The sequence below is a fragment of the Carcharhinus amblyrhynchos genome, chromosome 7, assembly GCF_965287045.1.
Source record: "Carcharhinus amblyrhynchos chromosome 7, sCarAmb.v2.hapA, whole genome shotgun sequence".
Lineage (NCBI taxonomy): Eukaryota > Metazoa > Chordata > Chondrichthyes > Carcharhiniformes > Carcharhinidae > Carcharhinus > Carcharhinus amblyrhynchos.
The window spans coordinates 24299801-24318051 of NC_137330.1; the positions used below are offsets into that span (position 1 = coordinate 24299801).

Consider the following 18251-nt stretch of genomic DNA (forward strand, 5'->3'; position numbering starts at 1 on the left):
GAGATGTAATTACAGTAACTGGCCCAAACATGGACAAAGAGCTGCAATGTTCTGGGATGAGTGAAAGAACACAAGAACATAAGAAATAGGAGCAGGAGTAGGCCATCTAGCCCTTCGAGCCTGCCCCGCCATTCAATAAGATCATGGCTGATCTGTCGTGGCTCAGTTCCACATTCCCGCCCTCTCCCCATAACCCTTAATCCCCTCTCTTATCAAAAACAAGTGAGTGCCCTTGATATCAAAATAGCACTTGATGAAGTATGGAATCAAGGAGCACTAGAAAAATGGAAATCAATCAGAATCAAGGGGGAAAAATCTCCACTGGCCAATGTTCTACCCTGCACAAAATAAAAGGCCAATCATTTCAGTTCTAGGATTTCACTGCATGGGGACATTCAAGACCATGTCCAAGGATCAACAGTTTTCTTTGTGATGTTCTCATTGTAAGTGGGAAATGTTCATGGATGATTGCAAACTGTTCAGTTCAATTTACAACTCCTCAGATGATAAGGACATAAGAAATAGGAGCAGGAATAGGCCATCTAGCCCTTCGAGCCTGCCCCGCCATTCAATAAGATCATGGCTGATCTGAAATGGATCAGTTCCACTTTCCTGCTTTCTCCCCATAACCCTTAATTCCCCTGTCTACCAAAAACCTATCTACCCATGACTTAAATATATTTAGCGAGGTAGCCTCCACCATTTCAATGGGCAGAGAATTCCAGAGATTCACCACCCTTTGAGTGAATAAGTTCCTCCTCAACTCTGATCTAAACTGCCTCCCACCCCCTTATCTTGAGGCTGTGTCCTCTAGTCCTGCTGTCCTTTCTGAGTGAATGAAACAATCCAGGCTTATATGTGGTAAGGCTTAATCAACATTCATGCTTGGGCTGATAAAGTGAGGTGGTAGACTCTTTGTTAGTCAAGTGTGCCCAGGCTGCCATTGACTTCATCGACTTCTATGGGCCCTCTCACGACAGCAGAATCTAATTTGGCGTGGATGCCCACAGAACTGCCCTTCATCTTGTCAATGCTGGTGCTTGGGGGAACTTCTGTGGCTGTGCCACCTCTGGCACAAAGTATGTTGCAAGTTTAGCACAGGTGGTCCTCGAAACATACTGTGCCAAATTTTAGTGCTTGCCTCCACATGGACTGGTCGGCGGCAACGTTATCCCAAGAGAGATTCTCTGCAACTCACTAGCACTCACTGGCAACTTCAGCACTCAGATCCTGTATGGACCAGCTAGTGGGGGTATTCACAGATACCTTCAACCTCTCTTTACAACAATCTGAAGTCTCTATCTGCTTTAAGAAGATAACCATCATCCCAGTACCTAAGAAAAGCCAAACAGCGTCCCTTACTGACTGTCGGCTGGTGTCTCTGACATCCATCATTATGAAGTGTTTTAAACAGCTAATCATGGTATGAATCAATTCCAGCCTCCCAGACTACCTGGATGCATGACAGTTTGTCTACCGCCGCAACAGGTCCACAGCAGACGCCATCACCTTGGCCCTGCACTCAACCTGGAACATCTAGATAACAAAGACATCTATGGCAGACTCCTATTTATTGACTACAGCTCAGCCTTCAACACTATTATTCCCACGAAAGTCATCTCCAAACTCCATGGCCTGGGCCTCGGCTCTACACTCTGTAACTGGATTCTGAACTTCCTAACTCATAGACCACAATCAGTAAGAATAGGCAACAACACTTCCTCCATGATCATCCTCAACACTGGTGCCCCACGAGGCTATGTTCTCAGCCCCCTCCTGTACTCCTTATACACCTATGACTGTGCAGCCAAATTCCCCTCCAATTCGACACCATCGGGTCAGATCTCAAACAATGATGAGACAGAGAATCTGGTGAATTGATGCCATGACCAATTTATTGGTAGGGGTATTGAATTTAGGAGCCGTAGCATCATGTTGCAACTGTACAAAACTCTGGTGCGGCCGCACTTGGAGTACTGTGTGCAGTTCTGGTCCCCACATTATAGGGAGGATGTGGAGGCTTTGGAGAGGGTGCAGAGGAGGTTTACCAGGATGTTGCCTGGTATGGAGGGGAGGTCCTATGAGGAGAGACTGAGGGATTTGAGGTTGTTTTCATTAGAAAGAAGGCGGCTAAGGGGGGACCTTATTGAAACATACAAGATGATTAGAGGTTTAGATAGGGTGGACAGTGATAGCCTTTTTCCTTGGATGGAGAAAGCTAGCACGAGGGGACATAGCTTTAAATTAAGGGGTGGTAGTTATAGGACGGATGTCAGAGGTAGGTTCTTTACCCAGAGGGTGGTGAGGGATTGGAATGCCCTGCCTGCTGCAGTTGTAAATGCGCCTAGTTTGGGGGCATTTAAGAGATCTGTGGATAGGTTTACAGATGGAAAGGGATTGGTTTAGGTTAGAAGGTCATTGCTTTTTAATTGGTCGGCGCAACATCGTGGGCCGAAGGGCCTGTTCTGCGCTGTAATGTTCTATGACAATAATCTCTCCCTCAATGTTGACAAAACGAGGGAGATTGTCATCGACTTCAGAAAGCGTAAATGAGAACATGCCCCTCTCTACATCGACAGGGAAGCAGTAGAAAGGATTGAGAGCTTCAAGTTTTTAGATATCCAGATCACCAACAACCTGTCCTGGTGCTCCCATGCTGACATTATAGTTAAGAAAGCTCACCAACGCCCCTACTTTCTCAGAAGACTAAGGAAATTTGGGATGTCAGTTTTTACAGATGCACCATTGAAAGCATTCTTACTGGTTCTATCACAGCTTGGTATGGCTCCTGCTCTGGCCAAGACCACAAGAAACTACAAAAGGTCATGAATGTAGTCCAATCCATCATGCAAACCAGCTTCCCATTCATTGACTCTGTCTACACTTTCCACTGTCTCGGCAAAGCAGCCATCTAATTAAGGACCCCACATGTCCTGGACATTCTCTCTTCCACCTTCTTCCCTCGGGAAAAAGATACAAAAGTCTGAGGTTACATACCAACCAACTCAAGAGCAACTTCTTCCCTGCTGCTGTCAGACTGTTGAATGGACCTACCTTGTATTATGTTGATCTTTCTCTACACCCTAGCTATGACTGTAACACTACATTCTGCACTCTCTTGTTTCCTTCTCTATGAATGGTATGCTTTGTCTGTTTAGCACAAAAGAAACAATACTTTTCACTGTATGTAAATACATGTGATAATAAATCAAATCAAAGCAAAATTTAAAAAAAAGACAATGCAGAACTTTGTAAGTTTTTTTTTTACAGTGCCTTTGTATCATTTGTATGGACCATCTTGTTGTCAATTGCCCTGAAACATTTCTCCATGAGAAGTTTGCATGGGGTTTCTGTAGTCAGCTAGGCACAAGATATGACTTGCCCATTTAAGTTGAATTTTCTGGTGAGATCTCTCTTTCTTCTTGAGACCAGCACAATGAAAGACTTCGTTGTTTGGGATTTTGTAGCGCCATTCTCATGGTGGATCTCAGGAGCCATTGGTGAAAGCATTCCAGAGCTTTAATGTGGCACCAATTGCAGACCTAGAATTATCTGCCTTACAGCAGGATGTTAAGGAAATTGACCGGCTAAAGTTTGATTTTTGTTTGCAGCTTAATGTCATGCTGCTTCCAGACATGGATGTGGAGTTGGCTGTGGTCAGAAGGAAAATTCATGCCAAGCAATAATGCTGCAAAAGAAATCATTTACTCTTCATCCCTGAACATTCAATGGAATTATCATTACTCAATCTCCCACCAATTGCATCCTGAGGGTTACCACTGACTAGAAACCAGCTGGTCCATATAAATGCTGTGACTACAAGAACAGGTCAGGGCTGAGCATTCTGAGGAGAATAAATCACCTTCTGACTCCCCAAAACTTTCCACCACCTAAGGAACACATGTCAGAAATACTCACACTATTTGCCTAGATGGGCACAACTCTGACAACACTCAAGAAGCCTGACTCCATTCAGGACAAAACAGCCCATTTAACTGTCACCTGTTCCACTCTGTCAAACATTCACCCCACCCTCCAACATTGGTGCACAGTGGCAACAGTGTGTATCATCTATAAGGTGGCCTGCAAGACACCTTCCACAGTGGCTTTCAAATATGTGGCCACCGACATGGACAAGGACAGCAAGAACTTAAGAACGTCATCATCTGCAAGCGCACTTCCAAGGCATATAACATCCTGACTTGGAATTATATCACCTTCATCAAGCTGTATCGAAATCCTGAAACTACCTCCCTGACAGCAGAGTGGATATGCACATAGACTGCAATGATTCAAAGAAGTGGCTCACGTCCAACAATAAATGCTGGCCTTGCCAGCAGCATCATGTCCCAAAGAGGAATTAATAAGAAACCTCCCTGTATACAATATGTTTGAATTGTATTATAGAGGGTCACATTTGGGATCAGAGTATTGGAAGGAAAATGTTAATTAAATTATTTTTAAGTCTCTTTTAATTTAATAACTTTTAGCTTTTGCTTGTTAAACAGGTTTTTGTCTGGTGAATGAAAATGTAATTTTGAGACTTTAAATTATTTTACTTGAACTGCTTTAATTTATAAATATAAAATTCAATGATTAGCAATAGTCAGTCTGGACAGTAAGAATCATTAAAAGACATTTCAGTAAAATTTCAAAATAATATGCCTTTGATACATCATTCTTTTTAAATGAAAAATAAAGCATTAGAATTCAATTTACTACAAAGTAACAGGAAAAGCAGATGCAATCATTGAGAAGTATTTGAGCAGCAGAGAAAGATGCAGACCATAATTCCACAGAGCTGGGCAGATCCTTCAGACCTTTTAAAACAGGTGAATGTCAAAGTCCTGCTAGGAGGGGAAAGGGGTGGGCTGTGTATCATACAGGCAGGAAACCCAAACTCAGCAGGAGCATTTGAACTTGGTGCTGAATTCAAACAGACCCCAGTGTGCAAGTCAACAACTGATGGAGTAGCTGTAAACATTCTTGAAGGATGGATAAGATCAGTTTCAGTGTCATGGTATGAAGATTTTAAATCTACGGCTCCTTAAACATGCAAAAAAAAGGCTTAACCGTCAGAAAGAGTTGAAAAATACCTCTGCTGCACTGTTTTGACTGATCGGTCATCTGGGAGAGGTTTGAAAAGAAATCCCATTTGTTCATGCAATTTCAATAGAAATCTTTGTTAACGTATACCCAAGGGCTATTATTCATTTAGAATGCTGGACTGAATTTCAAGAGTTGTTATCTCAGCAAGGGGCTTTCAGTTCATAGCCTGACTTACAGTTTAAAGAGGTTTTTCAAAGATTTGTTGTTTTTGATCTGATGGCTTGAATCAAATTTTGATTGTTTTTAGAATATATTAATCCAGTGAGCAGAGTTATAAGCTTTGAATGGGTTTCATGAATGAGAATTTTATTTTCAGCGTATATGAGTGACAGCAGTGTTAGATTATTAAAAGTTTGTTCTGTCATCTTCACATGGCTCCTGATGTCTGCTCACGGTGAGTGCTTTGGAGGTGGTATGGGGGTATGAGGAGGCATGGAAATGTGTGGCAAGGGAGTGGTGAGGATTAAAGGGCTTAAACAGCTTCAATAACAACTGCGGAGAACCGAGGTGGGCCGTTTAACCAGACCGCCTCAGTATTTGCATACTCTTGCTGCCTACTGCCTGCTTCTGGGATCGACAGGCCTTACTCTACCATATTCTCACCTCCACAGAGTGAAAACAGCTATAACAGGGCCCTGGAAACAGAGGCAGATTTGCTGAGTCTTGACATTTATCAACTCGAGCTACCCACCTTGGTAGCGAAAATCCGACCTGCCGACTTTGTCACCCTCAGGCTTGAGGAGGCACCTGGGCGAGAAATACCACCACTTTTAAAAAGTAGGGTTTGTGAAACAAATTATGCGAGTACCATCTGTGGCTGCAAGGACAGATAATCAATCAGTGAAGATGTAGAAACATAAGGGGTTGGGATTTTCCACAACTCCCACAGAGTGTTTTGAGATGTCAGAGGCATCCCATCATTGGCCGGTGGTGGGATCTTCTGGTCCCACCAGTGTTTCCGGGAATTCCTGTTGGTTATAATCTCTGCCACTGGAGACCCCACGGTGGGGGGATCGCCTTGGGTGGCACGAGAAGATCCCGCCCCTCAATTTTCATGTAACAGGCTTGGAAAAACATTATGGAAGAGTGACTATGTGAAGAGATATCTCAGAATTTGATGAGCCAAATCAGCCTTGAGCTCAAAAGTTGTTAGATGTTTGAATTCTGCTACGGATGTCTAAGATTTCACTATAAGCGTACTGCTAAGTATCTATGTAATTATTGTCAATAGCAGATACTACTTAACACTCAATTTCAATTGTAGTCAATACATTCTTGGGAAAACCTTTATTTTTGAAAAGTTACTTATAAACTTGTAGATAACAATATATATTCTTTAACAATATATATTCTCAATTGAACATGAAATTCTGACTAAAAAGCTTTTACTGTTTCGACTCATAGGGTTATTGGAATTTGATTTACACAGTGTAATATAGTGCGGTGATAATTGCTTTGTCTTGCTTTGCGTAATATTGCTTTTAAAACAAACTACCATCACAGTGCTTGAATTTTCGATAAACTGTTTTCCCATGTTGTCTGAAATCCAAAGGAACCACCCACCACATCAAGTAACAGAGTTGAGATTGAACTGAGGAGCAATCTCCAGGAGGAAAATCCTGCCAGTTTTGCTTCAGGGAAAGAGATGTTTTCAGTTCCTACTTAAAGACCAGAAAACAAATTATACCTTCCCACTCGGAGAGGCTGGAATCACACGAAGAGCTGCACTTAGTGTATTTTTCAAGAATAATTGTGATTGAATTGTGACTTATTCATCACTGATTTGATTGCCTGTTCTTGCAGCTATAGATGGTACTCGCATAATTTGTCTCACAGTCCCGACTTTTTAAGAGTGGTGGCATTTCTCGGCCAGATGCCTCCTGAAGCCTGAGGGTAACAAAGTCAGCAGGCTGGATTTTCTGGCTGTAATTTGGGAAAAGGGAGTATGCAGCGGGACCAGGGTGTCCTTGTGCACCAGTCACTGAAGGTAGGCATGCAGATGCAGCAGGTGATCGAGAAGGCAAATGGCTTTTTCCCAGGGTGGAAGAGTCAATTACCAGGCGGTATAGGTTTAAGGTGCGAGGGGCAAAGTTTAAAGGAAATGCACGGGGCAAATTTTACACAGAGAGTGGTGGGTGTCTGCAACTTGCTTCCGGGGGAGGTAGTGGAAGCAGATACGGTAGTAAGTTTAAAGGGGTGTCTGGACAGATATATGAATAGGATGGGAATAGAGAGGTAGGGACCCCAGAAGGGTAGGAGGTTTTAGTTCAGTCGGGCAGGCTTGGAGGGTCGAAGGGTCTGTTCCTGTGCTGTAATTTTCTTTGTTCTTTGGCATGTTCGCCTACATTGCAAGAGATTTTGAGTGCAGGAGCAGGGATGTATTGTTGCAATTATACAGGGCCTTGGTGAGGCCACACCTAGAGTATTGTGTGCAGTTTTGGTCTCCTTTTCTGAGGAAGGATCTTCTTGTTCTGGAGGGACTGCAGTGAAGGTTTACCAGGTTGATTCCAGGGATAGCAGGGCTGGTATATGAGGAGAGCTTGACAATTATTTTTGCTGGAGTTCTGACCAATGAGTGGGGAACTTATAACTTTAATAGGGCTGGAGAGGATAGATGCAGGGAGGATATTCCTGATGGTGGGGGAGTCCAGAATCAGGGGTCACAGTTTGAGGATTCAAGGTAGATTATTTAGCATGGAGGTGAGGATATATTTCTCATCCAAAGAATGGTGAGCTTGTGGAATTCATTGCCACAGGAAGTAGTTGATGCCAAAACATTGAATGTATACAAGGGTGGCTGGATATAGCACTTGGGGCGAATGGGATCAAAGATTATGGGGATAACGCAGGATTAGGCTATTGAGTTGGATGATCAGCCATGATCGTAATGAATGCCAGAGCAGGCTCAAAGGACCAAATGGTCTCCTCCTGCTCCTCTCTTCTATGTTTCTATGTATATTACATGTACAAAAGCTTCTCACAGACAGCTCCTTGGCAGAATGTACCACAAGCTTCATTCACTGAGTCTTGTAACTCAACGTTGACATTACAGAGCCTTGCCCTGCCTGCTGACCTTCACTTCAGTACACAAGCTGCAACCTGACCACATACTTTGAACATACAAACATCCGAATTCGGAGCAAGAGTAGGTCATTCAGTCCCTTGAGCAGTTGTGTCATTCAGTAAGATTATGGCTGATCCAATTGTGGCTTCACTGTCACTTTCCCAACACCCCTTGAATCCCTTGTTAGTCAAGAATTTATCTCATGCAGCCTCAAAAATATTCAATGACCCCGCCTCTAATGCTCCAGAGTTTCACAGACTCACCATTATCAGAGACAATTATTTCTCCTCATCTCCATCCTAAATGGTAGAAGTCTTACTTTTAAACTGTGTCCCTTAGTTCTGGTCTCTCCCACATGTGGAAACATCCAGTCAGTATCCACATTGTCAAGCCCCCTCAGGATCTCATACGTTTGTGGGCAGCACGGTAGCACAGTGGTCAGCGCTACGGCTTCACAGCTCCAGGGACCTGGGTTCGATTCCCGACTCGGGTCACTGTCTGTGTGGAGCTTGCACACTCTCCTTGTGTCTGTGTGGGTTTCCTCCGGGTGCTCCGGTTTCCTCCCACAGTCCAAAGACGTGCGGGTTAGGTCGATTGGCCATGCCACAATTGCCCCTTAGTGTCCTGGAATAATTAGGTTAGAGGGATTAGCGAGTAAACGTGGAGGGATATGGGGATAGGGCCTGGATGGGATTGTGGTCGGTGCAGACTTGATGGGCCGAAGGGCCTGTTTCTGCACTGTAGGGTTCTATGTTCTATGTTCCATGTTTTATTATAAGGTCACCCCACATTCTTCTAAACTCCAGTGGATACAGACCCATTCTTTCCTCACGCAATAATCTTCTCATCCCAGGAATCAGACAAGTAAACTTTCGCCAAACTGCTTCTGTTGCAATCATGTCCTTTTTTAAGTGAGGAGACCAAAACTCTGAACAATACCCTTGGTAGTTTGGTCTCACCAATGTCATGTACAACTGTTGCAAAACATCCTTAATTTTCTATTCCATTCTTCTTACAATAAATACTGGAATTATATTTGACTTCCAAAACACTTGCTGTACCTGCTAACCAACCTTTTGTGGTTCACGTACCAGGACGCTCAAATCCCTCTGAAGCTCAAAGTTCAGCAATCTTTTTCATTTGATAATATGCTGCTATTCTATAAAGTGGCTCTGGAGTGTGGTGACTCAGGGGGGTTCACAGTGACTTCATTACAGTGTTAATGTAAGCCTACTTGTGACACTATTTAATAAGTTTTAAAACTGGACAAGTTTGATTGCAACTTCTCTGAGTTTATATTCTATTTCAGTGAATCTTCTGTTGGTTTTATTGATTCTTGTTTTATATGTTTTGGATACGCCAGAGTTTAATGAAATTCAGGACATTCTTCAAAACCATTATGATTCACAACATAGTTGGTTAAGCAATTGGCAAAATGTGAGACATAGTTAAAAAAAATGATTACTATAAAGGCAAGCTTTTCTCTTGGGTGTGTTTTGCATAAATACCATTTTAAAAACTCACTTTAACCACAAATGAACAAGAAACAAGAGGTTAACATTATTTTCCTGGTGATAATTGTAGTGGAAACTTGAATATGGAATGAGGCTTCCCGCTCAGATCTTATCACTAAGAGTATCAACAGGAAAAGTGTTAACTGTTCAGATGACAGGAGGAGGATGCTGATAAAATCTGTAAAAATGATGATGAATTGCCTGGTGATATCGATTTCATCTCCAGCCCAGTGCTTCCGCCCTCAGGAGTGTGACTGAAAAGGTGAGATATTTAACAAAGGAAAAAACTCAATCTGAACAGGTTGAGGGTGAAGAGTTCTCATCATAACTCTTTCTCTCAGATACCTCAGGGAACTGCCCGAGGGCAACATTGACAGAGGTCGCCTTTCTCCAGCTGACCTCTCATCTGTGCTAAACAGCTCTTGGAAATCCAAGCTGATGAAGGAAAGAAAGATTTCACACTCCTATCCCGTCAAAACACAAAGATCCCAAATGATTTCTCTTAACAGGAGAGAAAGACATTTTAAAATTTTAAAAATCAATGCATTCAGCAATGGACATGAAACGTGTGTGAGAGAGGGAGATCAATTAATAATTCAAGCGAGTCTCTTCCACTGCTCACACTTCAGAAGATAACCATTGTTTTTCCTCCAGGCGATGGCTAATTTGTTGGTCATTTCCAGTGCCATATTTTTGTTTTGGGATTTCTGCAGTTGTTGCTTTGCACCTTCATCTGAGAAAGTTTATTCTGAACAGTTACTTGGCTTCTGTCTGACTTAGGAACGCTCTTACCTTGATACTGTGCATTAAATCCTCTTCGCCGATGATTGCTGTCTGACGTGAAGTGTAGCCGTAGCCAATTTTTGCTGCTGATGACAGGTGAAGGCAAATTCAAACCAGTCAACCTGAAAGAAAGAGAAAACTCTCATATCAGCACTGCAAGTTGGAAGAATTATTTCAACAACCAGAATGCTGCCTAAAACCGAATGTTTCACAATGTTCACACAGCTACTGAAGAAATGTTTCTTTTATTCTGTAGACTGTTGGATAACAACAAATTATTATTTTCTGTGGGAAGAAATGTTCAACGTCACCAAGAGAAAATCTGACAAAGATGAAAACAAGATCCTGGGATGCTGCCATTTCCCAAAGTATCCCTGCACGAGAAAGTGGCTCATTCATCCCTAATTACAAAACAGGATCATTTTTGATTCCATCTGAAAAATATCTTTAATAGCCAGGTAAGATAACATGAATCCGTGTTCCTCACTCCCAACAACAGATCAAATACATCATTGGGCAACTCTAGAAACTATCAGGACATTGTTGAACCATTACCGATGAGCAAAGGATGGATTCCATAAGATTATGGAGAGGAAGACGGGAAGCTACACCAGTGTCTCCAAATTGAGCATCACCTTGTATTAACTAGCAAGGTTTTGCTTTTTAAAACATTATGTGGGACTACAACTGTTAAGAGTGCCAATCTGGAAGATGTGTAAGCATCACAGAATCGAACAAAGCAATGCCGCCATTGGAAATTCATTAATGAAATTAAGGGGACTCATAATGGTTTATAGATTGTGTTATAGTTTTGATTAACTTTGCAAAAGTTGTCACAATACTTGATAATGACACTTTTAAATAATAGTGACCAGCATTAATTAGTGCAGGTGTCAATCTTTATCATAGAAACCAGAAGCAGAAATAGGCCATTTGGCCTTTCGAACCTGCTCCAATATTCATTTTGATCATGATTGATCATCAAATTCAATACCCTGACCCACCCCCGCCACCCCTACCCCCAGAGCCCTTGATCCTTTTAGCCCAAAGAGCTAGACCTAATTTCATCTTGAAATCACCCATCGTTTTGGCCTCAGTTACCTTCTATGGTCATGAATTCCACGCATTCACCACCCTCTGGGTGAAGGAAGTTTTCATGGCCTCTGTCTTAAAAGGTTTACCCCTTATCCTCAAACTATGACCCCTAGTTCTGGACTCCCCTACCATTGGGAACATACTTTCTGAATCTATCCCGACTAACGCTGTTAGAATTTTATAAGTTTCTATGAGATTTCCTCTCACTCTTCTAAAATCCACTGAATATACTCCTAACTGACTCGTATGTCAGACCTGCCATTCCAGGAATCAACCTGGTAAACCTTTGCTGTACTCTTTCTATAGGAAGAACATCCTTCATCATTCCTCAGATAAGGACACCAAAACTGTAGACAATGCATTGGTCTGACCTCACCATTGCTCCAATTGCAGCAAAACATTCCTTTGTGCATACTCAAATTCTCTCGCTTTGAAGGCGAACGTAGCATTTGCCTTCTTTACTGCTTGCTGTTTCTGCGCGCTTACTTTCAGCACAAGGACACCGAGGTCTTGCTGAGTATCCACCTCTTGCAATTTACACCCATTCAGGTATTAATCCGTCTTCCTATAATTGCTACAATACTCAGGCAGAATTCGGTATTGGGGCAAATCCAGGGTGTGCATTTAACAGCAGGACAATGAATGTCTAAGAAAGGATTAAAACACAGGGTCCACCGTAACTATGGGCAGACATACCCAATTAACATCTCAGAATGCCAACACGGATGGATTGAGCATAGAACAGATTGTGGGAACTCACTTACAGTAAGGAGGAGTAGCTGCAAAGAAGAATATCACGCGAGGGTAAAACCACGGAAGAGAATTCAGCAAGAGGAGAGTGTAGGACAATCAAAGGGGTCTCGCTTTCAGCAAGGGGGAGCAGCCATGAAGGAGAATTCTGAGAGAGGATAAAGCCGTGAGGGGGAGACTTTAAGGATGGCTGCGATGGCCAAAAATGTTAAGACAGGCTCCTGTGTAGGGGATCTACAATGGGGGCCCCGAGGGGTCTATCGTACAGACGATGGTAAATCAGAATATAAAATCAATTAAGAAAATAAGAGAGAAGGGATATAATTTGTCTGAAGCTGAACAGAAGGCATGGTGGGTGAGTCGAGATAAAAATAAATATGGAAAAGGAATAGTAGGTGCAATGGTCCTATTAAAAATTCAAGGAATTAAAGAACAACATGAAGTCAGAGTTGAAGCTGTGAGGCGCGCACGAGAGAGGGACAGAAAGACATCACGTGGAAGATTTTCAGGGACTGTAGTACCGACAGTATAAAACATAGTACAGCGAGGACAACGTTGAGTGAGACAGCATAATGAAACAAACATATAGTGGCAGGCAGTACAGGAACGATTATGTATTTCCCCTCCTTACGAGAACATAAAAACATAAGAAATAGGAGCAGGAGTAGGCCATCTAGCCCTTCGAGCCTGCCCCGCCATTCAATAAGATCATGGCTGTTCTGAAGTGGATCAGTTCCACTTTCCCGCTTTCTCCCCATAACCCTTAATTCCCTTGCCTGTCAAAAACCTATCTACCCGTGACTTAAATATATTTAGCGAGGTAGCCTCCACCACTTCAATGGGCAGAGAATTCCAGAGATTCACCACCCTTTGAGTGAAGAGGTTGCTCCTCAATTCCGTTCTAAACTACCCCCCGTTTATCTTGAGGCTGTGCCCTCCAGTCCTGCTATCCTTTCTGAGCGGGAAGAATCTCTCTACCTCTACCCTCTCCATCCCATTCATTATCTTATATGTCTCTATAAGATCCCCCCTCATCCTTCTAAACTCCAACGAGTACAGACCCAGTCTATTTCGTCTCTCTTCATAGTCCAACGAGGAGCTGCAGCCCATCGCCCCTTCACAAGTTGTAAGATAAACAGTGGATAGACAGACCACCGAGCAACAGATCCAAAAACCCTTTACAGCAGGGGAAAAGCAGATGATTTCAAATTAACTACCCATTGTAAAATGGCAAAATGGTAATGCCCTTTTTGGGACAAATTGGATGAATTATGGGAGGCCCATGGGTTGAGCAATGACATCCACTATTGTTGAGGGCAAAGGTCCCCATGCCTGTTTGGGCAGGCATGCCACATCCATATAGAGATCGCACTTGGGTCACCCAATAGGTAGGGGGAAACAAAGGTGCCACCCTCATGGCCTTCGGATTAGCAGTTCCCTGAGATGAGGCAGCCCAAGTTGAACACTGATCACCCTGATTATACAAGGAACAAAAGAAATGGTCAAGGATTATGTGGAAAAGAAGTTTGAAGCATACAACACCATAACCCTTCCATTTATATTGCGACATTCAGGGGGGACATTACAAGGCAGTGGTGGGCTAGAAACACGGGTATAGGATGCGGTCAGTAGCGCATTGCTCAGTGAAAAGGGACCCCATTGTGGCAGAATTACAGTGGCGCACACAGGCATTAGATTGTGCCACATGGAAAGTAGAGGTATTAGAAGCCATAAACGCTTTTGGAATCTATCATTCCACACTGCAGGTCCTAGAAGCAGGAAAACTGAGGGCAGTTTCAGACAGCCGCTGGGTCAAGTAGGAAAGCATACTACTCCTGGCAGATAAACATATACAGATTGTAAAAAATTCAGCCCTTAACCCCGCATCAATGCTGGTTAAAGAAGGTATAGAAGATAGTTGTGCAGAGGAAGTTGATGAAGATGAGAGTGACGGGACAGCAGAAGAACCATTGAAAGGAGAGAATGTATTGGAACCTTTTGAAAATGGGTCTAGGAAATACCATGAGGAGGGTCCCACGCGTGGCATGGGTGTCATGGATGGAACAGGTGCAGTACTAAGATGGAGCCAGATTCCCAGAATGAAGTCAACTCAAGTGGCAGAACTCATAGCCCTGACTGAGGCATTGAGATTAGCTGGGGGAAAGAGGGTCAACACTTACACCAACAGCCAATACATTTTCTGAGTAATACACAATTACATGATAGCTTGGGCTTGACAGGGGTACATAACCTCCAGAATCAGCCTACCTACAGATTGGACTTCACTGGGTCCGGGCTGATTCTCCCTCATGCATATTTTAGTGAAGTCTGACACAGACTCAAAAACTCCTTGTTTATTCCTCCTACACTACCAAAGTGGATAACCTCACATTTATCCACATTATACTGCTTTACTCTACCATGCATATGCCCACACAGGAAAAAGCCATTTAGCCACTTCAGTCTGTTCTGCCATTTAATTAGACCATTGTTGATGATTATCACAACTCCAGTGACCTTACTTGGTCCAACATCCCTCAATACCCTTGCCTGATTAAACCTGTCAATTTCAAATTTTGAAATTTTCAATTGGCCTAACATTTTGGGACCAAGAATTCCAGATTTCTAATACCAGTCTGAAATCGCCAAGTCTAATGTTAAGGTTACTTTCCCTTGTTCTGGATTCCCAAACCACATGAAATTGTTTCACTCTACCTCTCCAATCAACTCCCTTAACCATCCCAAACTCCTCAATTATACCATCCCATTGTCTTCTAGACTCGAGAGAATGCAATGCAAGCCTTTGCAATCTTTTAACACATATTAACCACAATCTTATTTCACATTTTCATGATTTAATGGGGTTTTTTTTGTAACTGTAAATTGGGAATTGAAATTTCTCATCGATGTTTCAACATGTGCCTTCAGAGTGTCATTACAAACTCTGGCCACCATGTGGCTCTGATGTCTCTTTCCAGCTCCAACAAACTAACTTCATTGTAATACACACGTCTCTAAAAAAGCCAAACTAACAAGGAGCAAAGTAATCCAAAACAATGAATCTTGCCCAGTTATCAGGTACAGATGATCAGTCACTAAATAGAATCAAGAACGCACGGATCCTTTGTCTTCCTACTTTCATGGGTTTAGTCTTTTGCTTATAACTGGTTCACTACAGATTGTGATAGCAGACCAATACTGCCAGCATTAATACAATGTGACTGTGTATATTTACACCCTCACTGAGCATTCACGACTCTTATACATCAAGTTCCTTTGCTGTTTTAGTAAAGGCATGAACCTCCATTTCAAGCAGGTTATTATTAGGCAGATTAATGTGTCCATTAAAGTAAGGAACATGGGAATTTGATACATTCAGGTTAAGTGTTTGTGCAATGTCTATCAATTACATGGTGCAATCTACAGGTCAATGTCTTCTTCACGCTGTATTGGATCAATTAATGATCACAGAAATATTCGTTCTGATTAAGGTTGATGATTGCAGAAGCTGTTTGCCTTAACCTGTCATTTTTCATGGAAAAGTTACTATTATTGGTGATGCAATCAGGTAAAATTAAATTCTGAAAGATGCAAGTTAACGACAGACATAGAAGTTAAATTGTCCTGTCATTCTTAGGTCACAGCTCCGCTATCTTTACAAGCCCCATCACTTGCTTCTCCTGGTTTTCAGAGGAAGGAAGTGTGACAGACCTCTTTGATGTGACCCAGCGCAATGACATGCCATCGAGACTTTTCAATTCACCTGGTCCAAGAATGAACTGACCTGGCTCAAAAGGAACAGCCACGTGATAAAATTGTTCTGTCAGCCACAAAAGCAAACAAAAGTCCCGCTTTTAGAACGTGCCGCTATCTCTTTGAATGAGTAGCAATTATGATAATTTGAGAAAATTTATGGCCAAAATTAACCTTTAGCTTCAAATGTGGGTTGTTGATTAAAGCAGTTAGCTCGACATGAATTTTCCTCTTGTTATGCACACAGTTGTTAACTAAATACACTATAGGGATCCCTTAATTTCACAGTTTAATAGCACAGAGGGGATGAAAGAGAACCTATGCGTAAAAATACATTTACTTGCAATTAAAAGATTAAGTGCCTCTTGGTCTTTTCATTAGTGATTTATTTATTACACACTGGTGGAGCACTGTTCAATAGCAGTTCAATGAAAGATTGCAGGATGCAATCATACAGGCAATTGCTCGTCACTTTCAGATGTATTCGCTGTCTGACAAGTTATACACCACCAACCAAGAGTGGTGTGATGAAATAGAGCTATTTTTGTGAAGTCCAATTGGTGTATGTTGGAGGGAGAAATAAAACAATTGAATGGAATGCACTGAAGCATGCAATATGCTGAGAGCTATAGGTGAGTTTACAAAACTCTTTGAATGCTTTCACAAATCACCATGCATACCACTTCTTAGATGGTTTTTCCAAAGACAGAAACAGTTAAGTCCTGAGAGACACTAACCTTGCACGATTTTCCACATTCAGGCATGTAAATAGCCCCAATTTTACTTATTGTGAACCTACCGATTATGGAATGGAATTTGATGTGTAGCAGCACTGCAGTTTCAATTTTTTTTTAAGTCTGCGGTTCATTCAGGTTTAGATTTCTAGATTAGCCTCCTTTGATAGCATATCTCAAACCCTAGAAGTTGATCATCTAGGCAACAGGTGCATGGAAACACTATCACTTGTAGTTAGATTTACATAGATGATTTGGAGTTGGGGACCAAGTGCAGCGTGTCGAAATTTGCAGGTGACACTAAGATGGGTGGCAGAGCGGAAGGGTGCAGAGGATGCTGAAAGTCTGCAAAGGGATATAAATAGTTGAAGTGAATGGGCAAGGGTCTGGCAGATGGAGTGTAATATTGGTAAATGTGAGGTCATCCATTTTGGTCAGAATAACAGCAAAATAGATTATTATTTAAATGATAAATAATTGCAGCATGCTGCTGTGCAGAGGGACCTGGGTGTCCTTGTGTAGGAATCTCAAGGAGTTGGTTTGCAGGTGCAGCAGTAATTAAGAAGACAAATGGGATGTTGTCCTTCATTGCTAGAGGGATGGAGTTGAAAAGCAGCGAGATTATGTTGCAGCTGTATAAGGTGCTGGTGGACAGTTTTGGTCTCCTTACTGGAGAAAGGATATACTGGCACTGGAGGGGGTGCAAAGAAGATTCATTAGTTTGATTCTGGCATTGCGAGGATTGGCTTATGAGGAGAGACTGAGTAGATTGGGGCTACACTCATTGGAATTCAGAAGAATGAGGGGAGATCTTATCGAAACATATAAGATTATGAAGGGAATAGATAAGATCGAAGCAGTAAGTTGTTTCCACTGGCAAGTGAAACTTGAATTAGGGGTCATGGCCCCAAAATAAGGACTGAGTTGAGGAGGAACTTCTTCATACAAAGGGTTGTGAATCTGTGGAATTCCCTGCCCAGTGAAGCAGTTGAGGCTACCTCATTGAATGTTTTTAAGGCCAGGCTAAATAAAATTTTGAACAGTAAAGGAATTAAGGGTTATGGTGAGTGGGCGGGTAAGTGGAGCTGAGTCCACAAAAAGATCAACCATGATCTTATTGAATGGTGGAGCAGGCTCGAGGGCCAGGTGGCCTACTCCTGCTCATAGGTCTGATGTTCTTACGTTCTTATCATCTGCAAATTCCTCTCCAAGCCACATCCTATCCTACCTTGGAACTACATCACTGTCATTGAAGTATCAAAATCCTGTAACTCCCTCCCTAATGTACTATCGGTGCACCAATGCCACAATGGGTGTAATGGTTCCAGATAGTCACTCACTATAGCACCTTCTCAAGGTGAAACAGGGATGGGTAATAAATCCTGGCCTTGTCGTGATACTCACATCTCAAGAACAAATTAAGAGTTGGTCTGACATTATTGTATGACG

At 42.4% G+C, this 18251-nt stretch overlaps 1 protein-coding gene across 1 annotated transcript in view; it reads right to left on the bottom strand.

Annotated features, from left to right (window-relative positions):
- LOC145345358 (CUB and sushi domain-containing protein 1-like) overlaps window positions 1-18251 on the bottom strand; it is a 1850124-nt gene that overhangs the window by 797605 nt on the left and 1034268 nt on the right. The window contains exon 5 of the mRNA XM_080193174.1: window positions 10480-10592. Within this exon, the coding sequence (XP_080049300.1) occupies window positions 10480-10592 (113 nt within the window). The remainder of the gene's footprint in view (window positions 1-10479; window positions 10593-18251) is intronic.